The sequence below is a fragment of the Pelobates fuscus genome, chromosome 5, assembly GCF_036172605.1.
Source record: "Pelobates fuscus isolate aPelFus1 chromosome 5, aPelFus1.pri, whole genome shotgun sequence".
NCBI lineage: Eukaryota > Metazoa > Chordata > Amphibia > Anura > Pelobatidae > Pelobates > Pelobates fuscus.
Genome location: NC_086321.1, coordinates 190,407,295 through 190,428,355, shown reverse-complemented (window position 1 = coordinate 190,428,355; position 21,061 = coordinate 190,407,295). Strand labels below are relative to the sequence as shown.

Sequence of the window (21,061 nt, the reverse complement as noted above, 5' to 3'; positions counted from 1 at the left end):
TCTGGCTCTTTAGATTTTGCTGAACTACAACTCTCATGATTCTTTGAATAAAATAGATAGTGAGAGATTCCTGGGAGTTTTAGTCCAGCAACATCTGGAGGGCAAGAGTATGAAGAATCATGGTCTAAAGCAGTGGTTCCAAAACTTTTTAGGTTCAAGGAGCCCTTAATATTTCATTATTCCAAGGCACCCCAAGTTAAAATTTCTAGGTTGTATATCTGTACAGCGCTGCGTCATTTACTGGCGCTATAGTGTAATGTGGTGTTTGAAGGGGTGCTTGTATACATTTATTGTGTTTTAATACAGGGGTGTGTTTGTATGTAATGTTTGCGTTTGATTGCAGGGGTGTGTCTGAATGTAATGTTCACTTTTAAATGCGGATGTGTATTTGTGTTTGAGTGAATGGGTGTGTTTGTTTTTTTAGTGTGAATGCAGGGGTTTGTTTGTATGTAATATTTGTGTTAGATTGCAGGAGTGTGCTTGTATGTTGTGCTGGTGTTTGACTGATTGGATGTATGCACATACTCTACCACATACATACACAGAGATATTCATGCACATTAACACCCAGATGCATATAAATACACCAACACATACACACAAATTCCTATAGACACATAGACACACATAGATACACACCGACACATACACACACATAGATACACACCAACATATACACACATGCATCATGACACACACAAACATTGATACATTCCCACACCATGACACAGATACACACACTGACATAAAAACACACACCGTGACACACAGATGCACATACAGAGACACAGAAGCACACTGACATATATATATATATATATATATATATATATATATATATATATATATATATATATATATACACACACACTCACAAACACCCTGACACACACATGCTCGCACAATACACTCTTACCCCCAACCACTCTCTGTCGGCATCCCCCAAGGTTCTGTCCTTGGTCCCCTACTGTTCTCTATCTACACTGCCTCCCTTGGTAAACTCATCAGCTCGTTTTGCTTCCGTTACCATTTCTATGCTGATGACACGCAAATCTACCTGTCCTCTCCTGATCTCTCTCCGCCCATCTTGACTCGTGTCTCTGACTGCCTCTCTTTGATTTCCAAATGGATGGCTGCTCACTTCCTTAAACTCAACCTGTCCAAAACAGAACTTCTGATCTTCCCTCCCTCAAGTGTTACTACTCCCGTGTCTGTCTCCCTCCAAGTCAATGGTGCTACCATCACCTCTACCTTGAAGGCTCGCTTCCTGGGTGTTCTTTTTGACTCCAACCTCTCCTTCACCCCTCATGTCTAATCAATCGCCAAATCCTGTCGCTTCCATCTCAAAAACATAGCGCGCATCCGCCCCTGTTTAACCCCGGATGCGGCTAAGGTGCTGGTCCATGCTCTTGTTCTCTCTCGCCTGGACTACTGCAATACTCTTCTCAGTGGTCTTACATGTTCCCAGATTGCACCGTTGCAATCTATAATGAATGCAAGGCTCATTTTCCTGTCCGCTCGCACCTCCCATGCCTCCCCGCTCTGTCAGTCCCTGCATTGGCTCCCAGTTAGATATAGGGCTCAATTTAAAATTCTGGTGATTGCTTACAAGTCCCTACATAATGCTGCTCCAACCTACCTATCCTCCATAATACACAAGTGTGTCCCGTCAAGGCCCATACGCTCTGCCAAAGACCTATGTCTATCCTCTGTCTGTACTCCCACCTCTAACGTTCGCCTCCAAGACTTTTCTAGGGCTGCACCTCTTCTGTGGAACTCCCTTCCCTCCTCCGTAAGAATCTCACCCAGTCTCCACTCATTCAAAAAAATCATTGAAAACTCACTTCTTCAAGAAAGCATATCAATTAAACAGGTTTTCATCCACCACCCTCCATGACTCCTCTCCTGCAACTGTCAAAAATTACCTATTAAGCCCTCAGCGAATACTTTTCTAACATCTTACTTCATACCCCTACTTTTACACTTTGTGTCACTATACCCCACTGCCTCTAGAATGTAAGCTCATTGAGCATGGCCCTCCACCTCTCTGTTCCTGTACGTTGAGTTGTCTGATTACAATTAAATGTCTGTTATTCCACCCTTTGCACAGTGCTACGGAATCTGATGGCGCTATATAAATAATAATAATAATACAAACACTCATACATACACACACACACACACACACACTCATACACATACTCATAAAAACACTCACACTCCTACACATACACACACACACACACACTCATATACACACACACACACACACATACACACACACTCATACACATACAAACACTCACACACACACACACACACTCACACACACAAGTTAGTCTTTAAATATCTCCAGCCACCCTCCTGTTTACCTTGTGTGTCCAGGAGGGTGGCTTGGAGTCCTTGTCCTGCTGGTGAGAGTGAGGGGTTTGGAACTCTTCATGCTTCTCTCCCCTCACGCTGCGGCTGCCTCCTACCGTGCTGTCTCCCTGCAGGATGCTTGGAGGAAGTGACAGGCTGTCACTTCCTCCCAGCTGGCCGACATTACAGGTGCCCGATCATGGTCTTAAAGGATCGCGGTACTCAACCGGGTTCCTGTGTGCCTGTCACTGCACCCCAGGGTGCCGCAGCACACAGTTTGGGAACCGCTGGTGTAGGGGAATATGCAGAACCATCCTTAAAAGTCAAGAACAATTCTGAGTTTTCTTGATCCTTGATGTGAACTAATGCTGTTATTAACGGGATAGAGATAATTATTTGCTTAATATATATGAACCTCTTTAGAGAGGGTAATCAAGTTTTGTGTTATAAGTATATGTAGTAACATAATTGGCTGTGAGTAGTGATCTCGCGAACATAACATTTTCTGTTCGCGAATGCGAATTTCCGCAAACGTTCGCGAACGTGCGAACCGGGCGAACCGCCATAGACTTCAATAGGCAGGCGAATTTTAAAACCCACAGGGACTCTTTCTGGCCACAATAGTGATGGAAAAGATGTTTCATGGTGACTAACACCTGGACTGGGGCATGCCGGAGGGGGATCCATGGCAAAACTCCCATGGAAAATTACATAGCTGATGCAGAGTCTGATTTTAATCCATAAAGGGCATAAATCACCTAACATTCCTAAATTGTTTGGAATAACGTGCTTTAAAACATCAGGTATGATGTTGTATCGGTCAGGTAGTGTAAGGGTTACGCCCGCTTCACAGTGACAGACCAAACTCCCTGTTTAACGCACCGCAAACAGTCCATTTGCACAACCGCAACTCCCCATTTGCACAAGGTTGGATGCCAAGCTAGCCATGTCCCATTCCTTGTCCTCACTGATGTCATTGAAGGTCTCTTCCTCCACCCAGCCACGTACAACACCAAGGGTCCCCGAAAGGTGACAACAAGTCCCCTGGGACGCCTGCTGTGTTTGGTCTTCCACCTACTCAAAGCCACCTTCCTCCTCTGACTCCTCTTCTTCAGACTCCTCTCTGCGTTGCCTCGCTCTGCGTTATTATAAGGTGTGTTAAGTAGTACTATTCCTATCAGTTTAATCCCCGTTACGTCCCCTATCAGGGGACGTGTATATGGCATAGATTTTAGGAACCGGGAGATGGAAAAAGATGCTTGGTCGGTCCTCCTACTTCAAATTTGGGGCACTGTGCGTGCAATCTAATGTGCCACCAGATAGGAATGGTGTGTTAAGTAGTTCTATTCTTATCAGTTTAATCCCTGTTAGATCCCCTATCAGGAGACGTGTATATGGCATCGATTTTAGGAACCAGGAGATGGAAAAAGATGCTTGGTTGGTCCTCCTACTTCAAATTTGGGGCACTGCGCGTGCAATCTAATGTGCCACCAGATAGGAGTGGTGTGTTAAGTAGTACTATTCCTATCAGTTTAATCCCTGGCCTTTTTTAGTCGAATGTATCGCCCACTGTCAGTCCCTTCGAGATCCATCCCTCATTCATCTTAATAAAGGTGAGGTAATCTAGACTTTTTTGACCTAGGCGACTTCTCTTCTCAGTGACAATACCTCCTGCTGCACTGAAGGTCCTTTCTGATAGGACACTTGAAGCGGGGCAGGTCAGAAGTTCTATCACAAATTGGGATAGCTCAGGCCACAGGTCAAGCCTGCACACCTAGTAGTCAAGGGGTTCATCGCTCCTCAGAGTGTCGATAACTGCAGTTAAGGCGAGGTAGTCTTCTACCTGTCGGTCGAGTCGTTCTCTGAGGGTGGACCCCGAAGGGCAGTGGCGATGCGTAGGACTTAAAAAGCTCTGCATGTCCTCCATCAACAACACGTCTGTAAAGCATCCTGTCCTTGCCGGCGTGGTCATGGGAGGAGGAGGATTACTTTCACCTCTTCCCCTGTTAGATTCCCGTTGTGCTGTGACATCACCCTTATACGCTGTGTAAAGCATACTTTTTAATTTATTTTGGAACTGCTGCATCCTTTCCGACTTGCGGTAATTCGGTAACATTTCAGGCACTTTCTGCTTATACCGGGGGTCTAGTAGCGTGGACACCCAGTACAGGTCGTTCTCCTTCAGCCTTTTTATACGAGGGTCCCTCAACAGGCACAACAGCATGAAAGACCCCATTTGCACAAAGTTGGATGCCGAGCTACTCATGTCCCATTCCTCGTCCTCAGTGATCTCACTGAAGGTATCTTCTTCCCCCCAGCCACGTACAACACCACGGGTACCAGATAGGTGAAAACGAGCACCATGGGATGCCTGTTGTGGTTGGTCTTCCTCCTCCTCCTCAAAGCCACATTCATCCTCTGACTCCTCTTCCTCACAATCCTCTTCCAGCGTTGCCGCAGGTCCAGCAAGCGATGCTGATAAGGCTGTTTCTGGTGGTGATGGTGACCACAACTCTTCCTCTTCATGTTCATCAACGGCCTGATCCAGCACTCTTCACAGGGCATGCTCCAGGAAGAAAACAAATGGTATGATGTCGCTGATGGTGCCTTCGGTGCGACTGACTAGGTTTGTCACCTCCTCAAAAGGACGCATGAGCCTACAGGCATTGCGCATGAGCGTCCAGTAACGTGGCAAAAAAATTCCCAGCTCCGCAGAGGCTGTCCTAGCACCCCGGTCATACAAATAGTCGATAACGGCTTCAGGACGTCCTGTAAGCCTGGGTACTTATGCACAAAGTGCTGTACGATCAGATTACAAACATGTGCCATGCACGGCACATGTGTCAACTTGCCCAAATTCAATGCCGCCAACAAATTTCTTCCGTTGTCACAAACCACTTTGCTGATCTCCAGTTGGTGCGGAGTCAGCCACTTTTCCACCTGTGCGTTCAGGGCGGACACGAGTGCTGGTCCAGTGTGACTCTCTGCTTTCAGGCAAGTCCACTCCAAGACGGCATGACACTGCCGTATCTGGGATGTGGAATAGTACCTGGGGAGCTGGGGGGTTGCCGATGATGTGGAGCAAGACGCAGCAGCAGAAGAGGACTCAGCCGAGGAGGTTATGGAAGAGGATGGAGTAGGAGGAGGCGTGGCGGTGTCACCAACTCCTCTGCAGAGCCACGCATTCCATGCTTGGCAGCCGTCAGCCGCCTGCAAGTCGTGGCGGTGTCACCAACTCCTCTGCAGAGCCACGCATTCCATGCTTGGTAGCCGTCAGCAGGTTTACCCAATGCGCAGTGTAGGTGATATACCTGCCCTGACCATGCTTTGCAGACCAGGTATCAGTGGTCAGATGGACCCTTGCCCCAACACTGTGTGCTAGACATGCCATTACTTCCTTTTGCACAATCGAGTACAGGTTGGGGATTGCCTTTTGTGCAAAGAAATTTCGGCCGGGGGGGCGGGGCCTGGCAGCCAAGATGGCTGGTTGCACACTCTAGAAGCTCCTGCCATGACTAGCAAAAAAGCACTGCTACTAAGTGATCCAAAAGCATCAGCGGCAAACGGAGTCCGGATACAAGCACAGAAAGTAATGAGCAATCGAATGATACAAGCCTGGCACCGGAGCGCCACCAAACAACCTGCAGCGGCCATGAGGCCTACACCTGAGCGAAGCCCGGAGTCCGGGGGTGGCGGACGATCCCCTGGCAAGGGACAAACCCCCAAGCGACGGCACAATACAGCCCCGCAACCCCCTCCCCCCCCCCCGGACCGGCGGGGGATATCCCGGTCCACACTGGGGATGACTACCCCTGCTATCCCACCAGCCCTAACAACAACACCCTCGCCCACACGGGAACGTCAGGGCCCAGCCGAAATTGCGACACAGAAGCAGCGCAGAAAAAGGCACACACTCACCAAACCACCCAAACACACACTGGAGCTCTTTGACAGACTCTGCACCTACTTCTGGAAGAAGCTTCAGGCCAGGAGACAACCCTACAGACTCGCGATGAAAGCGGTGGCGGCGTGGATCCGCCCGGCGATCCGGCATGGCCTGAGGTGGTGTTCTCCATGAGGCTCCAGCACAGCCTCCCAATGGGAACGAAACCAGGGAGCGGTATTGCGGAGGACGGCGCAGGGTGCTTCGGACAACAGCTCACATGCCCTCAAGCTCCAGAAAAGAGCCAGTCAATGTGCCCGACCCGCCGGCCGCTCAACGGCACCAGCGACAGCCTACCGCAAAGTGCACGGGGAGGAAACACCGGGGTGGCAACTGTCCTGCCGCCATCACCTGGCCGAGCGAACATGCCGACCTCGGGCGGGACACCACCCTGATGAACAAACCTAAACACCCGGTAGTCATAGGCTGAATGGGGAACCCACAAAATCATACTGTGCTGGACTCTGACCACTTCTCTAAGTACCTTACAGGACATGGTACCAGAGCAGAAAAACTGTGTGTCTTACATGCCATATTCCCAGCCTTGAGTAATATGTCTTTCTTTGGGTTTTACTTTCCTTTTGTGCTACTCTCCTCTCTAACACCTCTCCACACACTGTCTCATAACACAGCAAACACGGGGGCGTGGCTAACTGCCGACGAGAGCGGTCGCATGGAGTGAGAGCTCCGTGCTCTGGATGACTTAAAAGCTCACCATTCGCATCACACACAGCCCGACCAACGGCTACCACACCTAAGGTAGCAGCCTCCCATGATGGCACCAGCGTGCTGTCTGGCTGACCCCGGGTGCTGATGCATGCTGTCTGACTGTGCCACTAGCTCCTTGCGACGACCTCCCCCTGCTTCCAACTCGTCTCCTCCTCCTCTCTGTCTCCCCATCTGAACTTTCCCCCTGTTCTTCTTCTCTTCTAGCGGGCACCCACGTGACATCCACGGACGCATCGTCATCATCAACCGCTTCACTTGTATCTGACAACTCAGCAAAGGAATCAGCAGCGGGTACAACATCATCATCATCACACCGTACGTCCATGTGTGAGACATATCCCTGTTATCTACATCCTCTGGCAATAATGGTTGCACATCACTCATTTCTTCCAACTGATGTGTAAATAACTCCTCTGACAGATCAAGTGAAGCGGCTGTGGTGCTAGTGTTGGTGGTGGCGGCAGGCGGGCGAGTGGTAACTTGAGAGGTGCCCGAAGCTAAGCTGGAGGAGGATGGTGCGTCAAGGTTCTGAGCGGAAGCTGTAGAAGATTGGGTGTCCTGTGTTAGCCAGTCAACTATGTCCTCATAACTTTTTGAGTTCAGGGTACGTGGCCTCTGAACACTGGCCATTATTCTAGGGCCAAAGGGAATCACATCACCATGACCACGACGGCCCCTGCGGGGTGGCCTGCCTCTGCCTGTCATTTTTTTTTCGATTAGTAGTACTATGCGTGCAAGCTACTGTGACAACAGATATGAGTGGCACTGTGCACTGGCAGAAGTTGGCAGAGTAGACGCTGTAGGCCTGACACACATGCTGGCAGACAACTAATTGCTATTTAATCTATTATAGTCAAAAAAAAATTTCAATGTACACTACAGTCAAAAAAGTTTTTTTTTGTTTGAAATGCAAGCTATTGTGACACCAGATATGAGTGGTGGCACTGGGCAAGTGGGAACAGTATACGCTGTGAGCCTGACACACACGCTAGCAGACAACTAACTGCTATTCAATCTATTACAGTCAAAATTGTCTTTTTTTTTTAAATGTACACTACAGTCAAAAAAGTTTTTTTTGTTTGAAATGCAAGCTATTGTGACAACAGATATGAGTGGTGGCACTGGGCAAGTGGGCACAGTATCCGCTGTGAGCCTGACACACACGCTGGCAGGCAGGCAACTGCAATTAGATTACACCGAAAAAAAAAAGCAGACTGATGTTTAGGGCTTTTTGGGGTGCTGTCCTTACAGCAGAGATCAGATGAGTCCTGCAGGACTGTAGTGGACACTGAATACACTAGCCTAGCTATCAATTTCCCTATTAAATCAGCAGCAGCTACACTGTTCCCCCTCTCACTAAGAATGCAGCTTCAGAATGAATCTAAAATGGATGCTGTCCAGGAGGTGGGAGGGTCTGGAAGGGAGGGTCTGCTGCTGATTGGCTGGAATGTGTCTGCTGACTGTGAGGTACAGGGTCAAAGTTTACTCAATGATGATGAATAGGGGGCGGACCGAACATCGCATATGTTCGCCCCCGCCATGGCGAACGCGAACAAACTATGTTCGCCAGGAACTATTCGCCAGCGAACCGTTCGGGACATCTCTAGCTGTGAGTATTTTAGTTCTGGTTGTGGAAATTAGACAACAAGCAATGCAGGGACAGATTGATATTTCGAGGACATATTGAAAATGAGAGAAAGCTCAATGCATCCTACCTGGTAATATAGGTAATAAACAATTAAATAGTAAAGTAGAAAATTTATTTTTACAATAAGTTATATCTCCAGTATGGACTCTTTTGGAATCTCTAAAGATCAGTACATTTTATTTTTGTTTAAATATTCTGTTTCCAACTGTTTCAATTTGTGTCTGTATCCAGAAGCAATTGTGATAAATATTGTGCTATTCTCCAGGATTAGTGAAAAATCATCAGTTACGCCATTGTCAGTGATAGTAAGAATAGTAATAATGCATGTGGGATGATTTTAGCTTTCAGAACCTTTTTTTTGTCAGTCCCAATGCTACAGGGTCAAACATGTATTCCTGACCCTATAGTGTTAAAATCACCATCTAGCCCCCCTTGCCCCCTCTTGCCTCCCTAAATATAGTAACATCTTACATGTATTCAAGGGTTTTTATTAAACAAGCCAAAGATCTCAAGGAAAAATTAAAAGAGAAAAACTATAATGAAAAATATATGGACACTTTAATTGCTGAAATAAATCAAGCAGATAGAAGGCAGTTATTACAATACAACAATTCGAAAACACACAAAGAGGTTACTCTCCCTATCGTTTTAGACTACAACAATAAAAGTTAAATAAAAAAAAAAATAATTAAAAAAACATTGGAATATTCTGAAAGAGGACGACATTTTAAATAAACTTCTACCAGAATAACCATATATTGTGTTTAGAGGGGGCCCCCAACCTAAAAACGGCTGAAAATGAACAAGATAGACTGAATATGCAGTGTAGCATGAAATCGACAAACGTAACCGTAAAGTGAGGACCTGACCCATGTATGATGCCGTGGGACTGTTGCCTGGCGTAACGGGTAGGTCACCTTACGGTTTGTGAGTCACTAGGACGTGATCTGCAGTGATGGAAGAAGCAAGAAGCTGGTCAGACGGAAAAAGCCTGCAGCTGGATTCCTGGACACAGCTCAGCGTGGAAGACGTTGTGAGAAGACTGAAGTATTCCAAAATGGCGACTGGATGACTCGGAAGTTCATTCAGACGCTGACCTTGATCGTTATGGAGTCAGGTAAGGGGTGCACCTTATATAGTGGAGTGATTTAATTTAAGCCCCACCCACAAATACAGGCCAAACTGCCTTAATACATATGTGTATATGTATATATATATATATATATATATATATATATATATATATATATATATATATATTTAGCAATCAATCTAAAAAGGGAGCACTCCAGGTCTTCAATTAAGTGGAAAAAAAAATATTTACAGTATCAAAACATGGTACAAATTCTGTGTAGATGAAATCAACGTTTCGACCCTGCTGGGGTCTTTATCAAGATCTTTGACGTGGGATTGCACCTAGGCACTTGTTTTATAAGATTTAATATAGGAGGAGTGCCTTGTTTACCTATTTTGGATATATATATATATATATATATATAATATATATATACTACACCTCAGGGTGAAAAAAAGCACCAGAGCTGATATTGGGTGGGTGTGGACTGGACCACGCAGGTACTCTGTAGATAGGCAGGGTGTGAAGCGCCAGGCTCTACCCCCTCAAGTAGATTCTGCCCCTGTTATTACCCTGCCCCCACACTATTGGTGCCGGAGGGTGAGGGGTCTAACAAGAGGTGGCAGAGCTTGGCGCTGCACACCCAACCTATCTACAGAGCCCCATGGTGGTCTGCCTCCCCCCAGGACTGTCTCTGGAATTTACAAGCAAATTCCACCCTAAATGGCAGGGAATTAGAGATAACAACAGATTAAATGGATTTGGCAATTGTTATAGACAACAAACTAGGCAACAATGTGCATTGTTTATATATATATATATATATATATATATATATATATATATATATATATATATACATATAACATCAAATTACCTTCACACTGTGAATATGTGGTACAATTGTGGTTACCTGTTCTAAAGAAGGATGTTATAGCATCATAAAAAAGCAAAGGCTGGCTACAGTATTAATAAAAAAATAATGGAAGATTTTAGTTTTGAAGAAAAGTTAACAAATTTAAATCTCTCTGGTTTAGAAAAGCAATTCATAAGAGGGGATGTGATAGCATTATTCAAATATATTCAGGGCCAATACAAACTATTGTCTGGTAATCTAGTTTTAAACAGGACTATAAATAGGACACAAGATCACCAATTTGAACTGGAAGAAAGGAAATTTAGTCTAAGGCAAAGGAAAAAGTTATTTACGGTGAGAACAAAAAGGATGTAGAATTATCTCCCTAAAAGGGTATTTATATCAGAATAGAATGTGCCATCGAATCTAACTGCGCACTTCAATTTTTGAAGCTGAAAAATGTTTTTTGCTGGTGAATGTAATCCACATTTATAAAAGAAGATATTACTATACATCATTGTGCTACAATGAAAAAGTTTATTGCCATATAACATAGTAACATTGATGATATTTCAATTTTAGTGTTACATGTTAAGTCTATTCTTTCTTAAGACCTCCTTCAGGAAAGAAATTCGCCTGTGTGAATTCACCAGTTTTCATTTACCAGTTTTAATTCGCCTGTGTGAATTTGTCAGAAAATGTAAAATGTTGCCCCTAATGTAATGCCCCATCGAATCTAATGCGCATTCAAATTTTGGAAACTTTATTTTAAAAAAAAAGTGCACATTAGATTTGAGTTAATACGGTAATATTCGGGGATATAACTTTTATTTAACTTTTAATATATGGGGTAACAGTTTCTTGATCCAATGAGAGCTCTTACTGCCATTTTGGGGATGAGAATTATTTTTCCCCCACCGTGGGGGGTATACAATCAATACTATTACCTCTAATCATTTTTATTAATATGCTTACTATCAAGAAGTGGTTTGTTATTAATATATAAATTATACAGCTTCTGATCATTTTTAAAAGCTTTTTCTTTTTGTTCAGGTGATAGTTAAATGTCTTTATGATATACTATTGTGGAAATATTACTTTCAGATTTTTTTTATTTTATTTTTTAATTTGTTTGTTAACATTTTTTCTGCCCTATTACCTCTCTAGTACCAATTGCATTTTAAAAAAAACAAAACGCCTTACTTGATATATTTATTAGTATTTATTTAATCTTATTTTATATATCTTTTATGTTGTTGAATATTTCTGTTGTCACATGTAATGTATTTATTTTATTTATCTCATATAATTTAATATAAATATCTGGTTAATTACCTTCCGTTTTGTCTTTTAATTGCACACCCAATTTTATCTTTAAGAGACCTCTTATGAATATATGTATAGATGTTTGACAGTTTATTTTGTAAACCACACTAAAGAATCCAGTAAATCCAATAAATTAAGTTTACTGTTTATAAATTAAACTCATAAATCACCTCCTGTTAGGTCACTGTACTAAAATAGAGAACCTCATCTGTACAAAGTTATTCGTGTTGATAACAGTAAAAAAAACTTCAGGAATATGCCATACTTCAATTTTCTAGAGATTATTTTTGTCCTTGCTTTAGTCTACTTAAATGATTTCCTACTTGGCTTCCTAACCTTTCCCTCAGATTTTAAGGGACACTATAGTCACCAGAACAACTGCAGCTTAATGTAATTGTTCTGGTGAGTATAATCATTCCCTTAACCCCTTCAGGACCGGCCTGTTTTTGCGATGTTTGTACGTTAAGGACCAGAGCAGTTTTAACACTTTTGTGGTGTTTGTGTTTAGCTGTAATTTTCCGCTCTCTCATTTACGGTTCCCATACAAGTTATATATTGTTTTTTTCACGACAAGAAGGGCTTTCTTTACATACCAGTATTTATATTATGTCATATATTGTATTTAAAAAAAATAATAAAATATGGTGAAAAAAAAAAAAAAAAATCATGTTTTTGGACTTTTACTTGAAAAATCTTTTACTTATCTACAAAAGCTAATGAAAAAAACTGCTAAATAGATTCAAAATTTTGTCCCGAGTTTAAAAACACCCAGTGTTTACATGCTTTATTGCTTTTTTTTGCAAGTTATAGGCCTATAAATACAAGTAGGAAATTGCTGTTTCAATATATATATATTTTAAATGTATCAATAGTGACATTGTTCCCCACGTTATCTGTCATAAATCCCCGAAACACACCTAACATGTACATATTTTTTAAAGTAGACAACCCAGGGTATTTAAAATGGGGTATGTCCAGTCTTTTTTAGTAGCCACCTAGTCACAAACACTGGCCAAAGTTAGCATTTATATTTGTTTGTGTGTTAAAAATGCAAAAAACGCTAACTTTGGCCGGTGTTTGTGACTAAGTGGCTACTAAAAAAGGCTGAACATACCCCATTTGCAATACCTTGGGTTGTCTTCTTTTGCAAATGGTATGCCATCATGGGGCTAATTCTCATTCCTTGGCTACCATACGCTCTCAAAGGCAACCTAACCAATCTGACAAATTTCAATAAAAAAAAAAAAAGTAAAATCAAGCCTTATATTTGACCCTGTAACTTTCACAAACACTATAAAACCTCTACATGTGGGGTACTGTTATACTCAGGAGACTTCGCTGAACACAAATATTAGTGTATCAGAACAGTAAAATATATCACAGCAATAATATCCTCAGTGAAAGAGCTGTTTGTGTGTGAAAAATGCAAAAAACTTCACTTTCACTGACAATATCATCGCTGTGATATGTTTTACTGTTTTGAAACACTAATATTTGTGTTCAGCGAAGTCTCCCGAGTAAAACGGTACCCCCATGTACAGGATTTAGGGTGTCATAGAAAGTTACAGGGTTAAGCACAGTGCTAGCAAATTAAATTATCTGGACTTTTGGCCTGGGTTGGCAGGCAGGTCCCTCAAATTGCAATCATTAAAATTACTTAATTAGGTAAAAATATTACATAAATATGCACGTAGAATTTTAATATATATACATATTTATATATTTGACGTCTACGTGTATATTTATGAAATTATTAATGTAATTTTGTATGTGGACATATGTATATTTCGTATTATTTTTATTTATTTATTTATACATAGATATATATATCATTACATTCTAAGTGTATTTTGATATAAATATATATATATATCAATATCAAAATACTGTTAGAATAAAATTGAATATATATATATAATTTTTTTTTAATTATTAAAAATTATTTTTATTTTTTGTTATTTATTTTTATTAACATATTATTTGTATTTTATAATAATATATATATACCATATATATAGTTATTATATATATTGTATATATTCGTGTGTAATTTAAATATAAGTGTATTTTTATATTAATATACGTATATATAAATATAATAATACACTTAGTGTGACATTATATATATTATATATATACATATATTATATATAGGTATATATAGATATAATACATGTATATATATCATATATATATATATACACATATTATTTTTTTTTTACACTGATTTCTTTTTTTTTACACTTTATTTTATGATTTTTTACTTGCAGGGAGACTGCCTGTCAGCACAGACAGTCCCCCTGCAGGCAGATACAAAGACCCCTATTGCAGTCATGTGATCGAGTGATCACATGGCCGTGGGGTCCTGATCTGCCGAGGGGGGACTGCCCGGGCAGACAGGCAGTCCCCCTGGACCGGGAGGAGAGCTGATCGCCGCCGTGGGACCGACGGCGATCAGGTAAGTTGCCCAAAACCGTTATGACGGTTCAGGACCGTCAGCGGTCCAAACGCACGTTTTACCGCTGACGGTCCTGAACCGTCAGCGGCCCTTAAGGGGTTAAGGCATTTCAGAGAAAAGGCAGTGTTTACATTGCCCCTTAGGGACACCTCCAAGTGGTCACTCCTCAGATGCATGGAGACTCTTGATTCAGTGCATTTCTATGAGTAGGTGCTTATTGGCCAAATGTTGTTTAGCCCCGTCCCATCCTGCCTCTTTGCCAGTTTCAGCCAATCAAATGCTTTCCCTGTGGGAGAGCATTGGATTGGTTAAATAAAGGCAATTCTGATGTCACCAAGTAGGCGGACCTGAGCGGTGCTGGAAAGAAGGAAAGTTTTAACCCCTTCTAACGGGGCTAAAGTGGGAAAAGCCACCTTAGTGGTGGATTTAGCACTAAAGGGTCATGTTTGTGTTCCTGACCCTATAATGTTCCTTTAACTTCTGAGCTGACATGTGCATAGATGATAAATTAGTTTAGATAATTTTTGAATGTGAGTTCGTCTAAAATTCAAAAATTATCGATTAACGACAACATTTTGAAAAAAGTCAGAAATTTGGATGCCATTATTCCCTAAAAGGGAGCTGTTTAATAGATAGCTCCCTAATTTGGCATTAGTAAAAATGGGAATCCCACATAAGGGTACAAAATTAGAGAGTTATCTACCAAGCACAATTGAAAGATCAAAATTAATAAAAGAGCTTTTTTTGTTCCTTAATTTTGATAATTTGACTGTTTAGTAGATAACTCCCTAATTTACCATCCTTACTTGGGATACCAAATAAGGAACCGATCTGCTATACAGTGCCCCTATAGAGAATAATGTCTTTTAAATTTTGGAGGCAAACTACATTTCTTAGAATTTCGGTTTGTTACAAAGTCACAATTTATGAATTCCAGACAAACTTAAATTCAAATATTACTAAAATGAAACAATGCAAAGTTTTTGCTTGTGCATATTCCTAGCTATGACGTTAAATCTGAATGAGCTATCCTTAAATATGGCAATCCCAAATACGTGTACCAAATTAGGGAACTCTTGATTTTAGTAGATAGCTTCCTAACTTGGTTTCCTTAAAGGAACATGAATCACTTTATTAATCAGACACCTGTGTGCCTAACAATAATGTTACTTTAAACAAAACTTTAGCTTTGAATGACACAGTTGCCTCAGTCTGCAGTCTAAAAGAAAGTAGGTACATATTTTTATTTAATTTCTCATTTTTACTTGCTTCTTCTTTCTTATGCTTTTGACAACCGCTCAAGTTAGGAACTTATCTTAATAACTGATTAAATAGAGTCCCTAGGACTAGCAGGAGTCTTTCACAGGCACATCATGGCTGACCGGGATCACTGTGATCCAGTCAAGCTTTACCCATGTAGCTCTCAGCTGTGGTACCACCAACCAGGATGTGGTCAGGCTCCTAGTGACAACCAGGACTTGAGTGAGCTCCATTTTACGGCTTCTCAGTCATCGAATGTGACCAGGACTTTCCACGCACCACCAATCTGGTTGCCTTTTGGACTGAGTACCTTTCTAAGGGAGTGATATCAATCTGGGGATACTTGCAGGTGAACACATTGTTTAAGGTAACATTATTGTTATTTACACAGGTGTCTGATTAATAAAATTACCTTGTTCTGTCCACACATCTGGGCATCAGGATTGTGAAATATGTCGTGCAGTACCATTGTTCTGTTGGTGACCCCCTGCTGGGGACTTGTGTATAAAAAGGTGACTGTTGTTTAATAAAGTGTTTTTTGTTTTGTACCCTTACATCAAACTTTGGCTGATGACTAGGGGGGACTTTAATCACTCTGGGTGCTTTCACTAAGAAAGCACTGGAGTCCCTGGCGACGATACTCTCATTTAGCAAGTGTGTGTTCCAGCCATGACTCCCAGTTAAAGTTTAATTTGCAGACATTTGTTACCTTACCTGTACATTTGCTCATCTTCTCTATAAAGATTGTCCCTTTGTGTGTAACCTGACATGCATATTCATTGTTCTTATCCCAACTTTCACTTGGTACTTCATGGATACTTCTTCCTGAGAATGTTCCATCTATGTTCTTCATGAGATCAAATCCTTTGTTATTGTCAGTTAGGGGTGATCCATTCTGAATCCAGACTACTGAAACTAAGCCTGGCCGGAAGTTAGAAACAAGGCAATTTAAAGATACACCCTTTGCTGCAGTATTATTACAAGAAGGCAGCAGAATCTGAACTGTAGGACTTTTTGTCTCTTTGTCCTTGGCATCTGAAACAAAACATGAAATATTTTTTTTAGTTGATTAGCTGACCTGAGAACACAGAGTACATGAAAAATTTATACCAGTTTGCCTTTGCAGATCAATACCAAAAAGTCACTTACCACCTCAAGGCAATCTACCCAGTTGCATTTCCAGTCCCAGCCACCCAGTCACAGTCACATCCCCTTTCTGAACCACCCACCCAGTCTCCTACTACTTCCAAACCAATAACCCAGCTATCTGATTTCAAGATCAGAGACAACATGGGTTTAATTCAGGGAGATCATGCCAAACTAATCTTATTGATTTTTTTGATTGGGTAACTAAAATAATAAATCAGGGTGGTGCAGTAGACATTGCTTACCTAGATTTCAGTAAGGCTTTTGACACTGTTGCACATAGAAGGCTTATCAATAAACTGCAATCTTTAAGTTTGGATTCCAATATTGTTGAATGGGTAAGGCAGTGGCTGACAGGCAACAGAGGGTTGTAGTCAATGGAGTATATTCGAAGCATGGGCTTGTCACCAGTGGGGTACCTCAGGGATCTGTACTTAGACCCATTCTCTTTAATATTTTTATTAGGGATATTGCAGAAGGTTTTGATGGTAAGCTATGTCTTTTTGCTGATGATACTAAGATATGTAACAGGGTTGATGTTCCAAGAGGGATAAGCCAAATAACAAATGATTTAGGTAAACTAGAAAAATGGTCTGGCAGTATTACTTATGGGTAGCTCCATCCCCAGCCAGAATAGGACAGGAAAGAATTAAACAATTAATCAATTTTTCTGTCCTCAGTCAACCAGGACATTTCGTTCCTAATAATTTATTTTTTTTGGCCACCTCCCTTGTTTACCATGGATATACCAGACGAAGTTCAGCCTCTCTTAACATGAATAGCTCAGTAAACCATCTACAACAGTAATGTACGTTTTATATACTGTACTGCAATGTGGAATATCTCTCTAATTCTATATAATTGATTATCAGGATTATTCCAGAGGTCGCTTGACCTTAAAAATTCAATTTTTTTTGGATCTCCCTAATGGGTATGTTACCCTAACAAGGCAGTTACCTTTTGGAGAACCATTTTTCTGTTAGTTTTATGTCTGGTCTTGGGTAGCTCGGCTTTCTATTCAAGTATCCTGATTTCTGGTATCCTCTGACTTTGGCTTACCCTAGTTCATCCTGACTTCTGGCACCCTCTGACCTTTGGCTTACCCACGACTATTCTCTTGCTTGTGTCCATACCTGTACTGCGACTTGGAGCATTATCCTGCACAGCCCCCATGCACAGACTCACAGGACAGGTGAATTCTTACCTGACCACCTTGGCCTGTGTTTAATTGCAAGGGTGAGCACATATCTCTGCATATCGGACTCCCACTAAGGTAAGCCATGACAATATGGCCTTGTTCTTTTACAGCCCCAGGAAAACTTATAATACTTTACCAAGAAAGCACAAGGAAAATTCCAATAGACGTGTGAACTATAATCTCATCACACCCGAAGGAAAGAATTCATGCAGATCCTGTCTGTCAGAAGTAGTAAATTACTTAAATAAAAGAAGTTTGCCTCAGAAAGACTTAGACGAGGGTGTCAGTGCAACTTCAGAGAATTTTTTTTACAGCCAAGTGTTCAAGAGCTGATCTTCCTTCCTCTGAATTGGAACAAAAATTCAGATAATTTAGAGGTTTTTGAAGATGAGGGATTAGATAATTATTACCAGTTCTTTGGATGCTAGGTGTGTAGATAAACCCGTTATGCTAATAAGGGATACTTTCAGAATTCCAGAAAGAAAGTCAGATATTCAAGAATCTGACAGATACTTTGAGGATATCAAGTCCTCCAGACCCACTTTCACTGTTCACTCTGATATCAAAGAGGTAATTTATCAAGAATGGAGAAAACCTGAGAAAAAGCAACACTCAAGAGCAAAGCCTTAAGGGTATATCCTGATTCTAAGAATGATTGCAGGTCATGGAACTCTGGTCGAAAAAAATGGAAGCAACAGTCATTAAATATGGCAAAAAGAAGAACTTAACTTATAGATTCGATGACTTACTTAAGAAAACCTATGGAGAAGAGACTGGATTCAAATCTCATAAAGTCTTATCTGTCTCTCAGTTCAGCTCTTCATCCTGCAGTGGCGATAACCACTTTTTGGAGAGCAGTCAAGGTCTGGTTGGAAAATTTAGAAGATACTATTGTGAGAAGAGTAAGAAGAGAACATCTGATTGAAAGTCTCAAGGACTTGAAACTTGCTACAGAGTTTTAGTCGGAGGCATCTTTAGACATAACCAAAACAGTGGCTAAAGTATGGCCTTGTCAGTATCTTCTAGGAGACTATTATTGCTACACTCCTTAGGAGTGGATTAAACCTCTAGAGTACCTTTCAAGGAGATTTGCTTTTCAGTAGAGTTTAATTTGAGGCATTCAGAAACCTGCTGATAGGAAAAAATACCTTACTCCCCCATGAAAGGAGAAAACTTATGTCTACCTCTTGGAAAAGCAGAACATTTAGAGATTGCTCCTTTCATGAAAGTAGTCCTTACAGACTAGGTAGAGAGTACGCGAGAAACTCAAAATGGAGATCTACACAACCGGCAGCCTCAGCAAAGTCTACAAGAAGAAGAGGTTCTGGACCTTCCAACAAAAATTTCTGAGTATGTCCAGCCAGCAGTTATCATAGGAAGGCTTCATCTGTTTTACCCTGTCTGGAGCAGAAACATCATAGACCATTGTGTCCTTTCCATAATAAAAGTTGCATACAAGATAAAATGTGCTTCCCAAACTTCCCAACTATTCCCAACTATTCTAGTCTTGTAAATGTGCCCAGACTATTTCACACAAAAAATCCAAATGGGAACAGAAAATAATAATTCTTCAGATGTGATTTGGTGGACAAAATTAAACCATAAGAAGAACCAGTCTGGCACACCATCACCATGGATGCGAGTCTACAAGGGATATGGTCCAGTAGAAAGCGAAAATCACATTTCAATATAAGAGAACTGAGAGCAATTTCAAAGGCTCTACAGGAATTCCTTCCTTACATTGCAAATTCATGGGTTTGAATACAAACAGACAACAGAGCGGTGGCATCATATGTGATGCAAAGGTGGTACTTGAAGCAAACTACTATTTAAAGAATTGTCTTCACTGATGAATCTATTTACCAGGCCCAGAAGACATTTTGGCAGATTATCTCAGCAGATCAGAGATTCTCCTGGAATGAAAACTTCACTTAGAAGTCTTCAGAGCAGTATCACTAAGAGGGGGCACACCCCAGAATGACCTGATGGCTACCAACAAAAAAATCACAGGTTCCAATATTCTTCTCCCTTCACCCAGATCGTCTTGCTACAGGACAAGATGCGCTATCTCAACCATAGAATTTTGATCTGGAGTATGCATTCCCTCCCCTACTGATTATACATTGCCTGTTTACAAAAATATGGATAGAAGGAATGAAAGTAATAGCAATCATACCAATATGGGTCAGGAGACCTTGGAGAAACACTGGAAACTTCCGCTGAGCTTAGACCTGTTAGTACAAGTGCCAGCAGTTCATCACAATCCCAGTCAACTGAACTTGCCAGGGGTCTGGCTCTTGAAAGGGAAAGGCTCCTTCAAATAGATTTATTGGAAGCAGTTATCAATACTTTGAAACAAATCCGCTTGGACTGCTACCATTGTGTCTGGGACACATTCAAATAATAATAACAAAGTAACCAGGAAAAGTAAACACAGATTGCTCTGGTTTCCAAGTACATCCAGGGGATATTACTATTACCCAATTTAATGGTACTCATTTTATCTACCTCAGAAGGATGAAGGGTTTAGTCAACGCTGCCCGGATTTGAACCTGCAACCCCCAAGGGTTGAACAGATTATGTTGATGATCTTGGAAATCTATCATGCAGGACTGGAGAAGGGGTACTTTGAAAGTACAGGTTTCAGCCGTATCCATCCTATGCAGTGTATCGTGGGCATCTGATCCTCTTATAACATATTATAAGGCTTTTCAATGCAACATTACGCATCAGACCTCCCAAAATAATTTATATGCCGCCATAGGATCTTCCGCTAGTCTTGGATATGTTAACTGAGAAGCCATTTGCTCCATTAGATGAAATGGATATCCATTAGATATACAGTGAGGAAAAAAAGTATTTGATCCCCTGCTGATTTTGAACATTTGTCCACTGACAAAGAAATGATCAGTCTATAATTTTAATGGTAGGTGAATTTTAACAGTGAGAGACAAAATAACAAAAAAAAAATCCCAAAAAACGTATGTCGAAATAGTTATAAATTGATTATAATTAATTTCAGAAATTAACAAATTTTTCAAATAAATTTCAGTTCGTACAA

The 21,061-nt window shown here is 41.3% G+C and overlaps 1 protein-coding gene and 1 gene segment (V, D, J or C); both read right to left on the bottom strand.

Annotated features, from left to right (window-relative positions):
• Positions 1–21,061, bottom strand: part of LOC134611213 (uncharacterized) — a 78,588-nt gene that overhangs the window by 30,179 nt on the left and 27,348 nt on the right. Inside the window, exon 5 of the mRNA XM_063454853.1 lies at positions 16,371–16,691. Coding sequence (XP_063310923.1) covers positions 16,371–16,691 — 321 coding nt within the window. The remainder of the gene's footprint in view (positions 1–16,370; positions 16,692–21,061) is intronic.
• The window catches only part of LOC134611216 (Ig alpha chain C region-like), a 280,513-nt gene that overhangs the window by 232,608 nt on the left and 26,844 nt on the right, over positions 1–21,061 (bottom strand).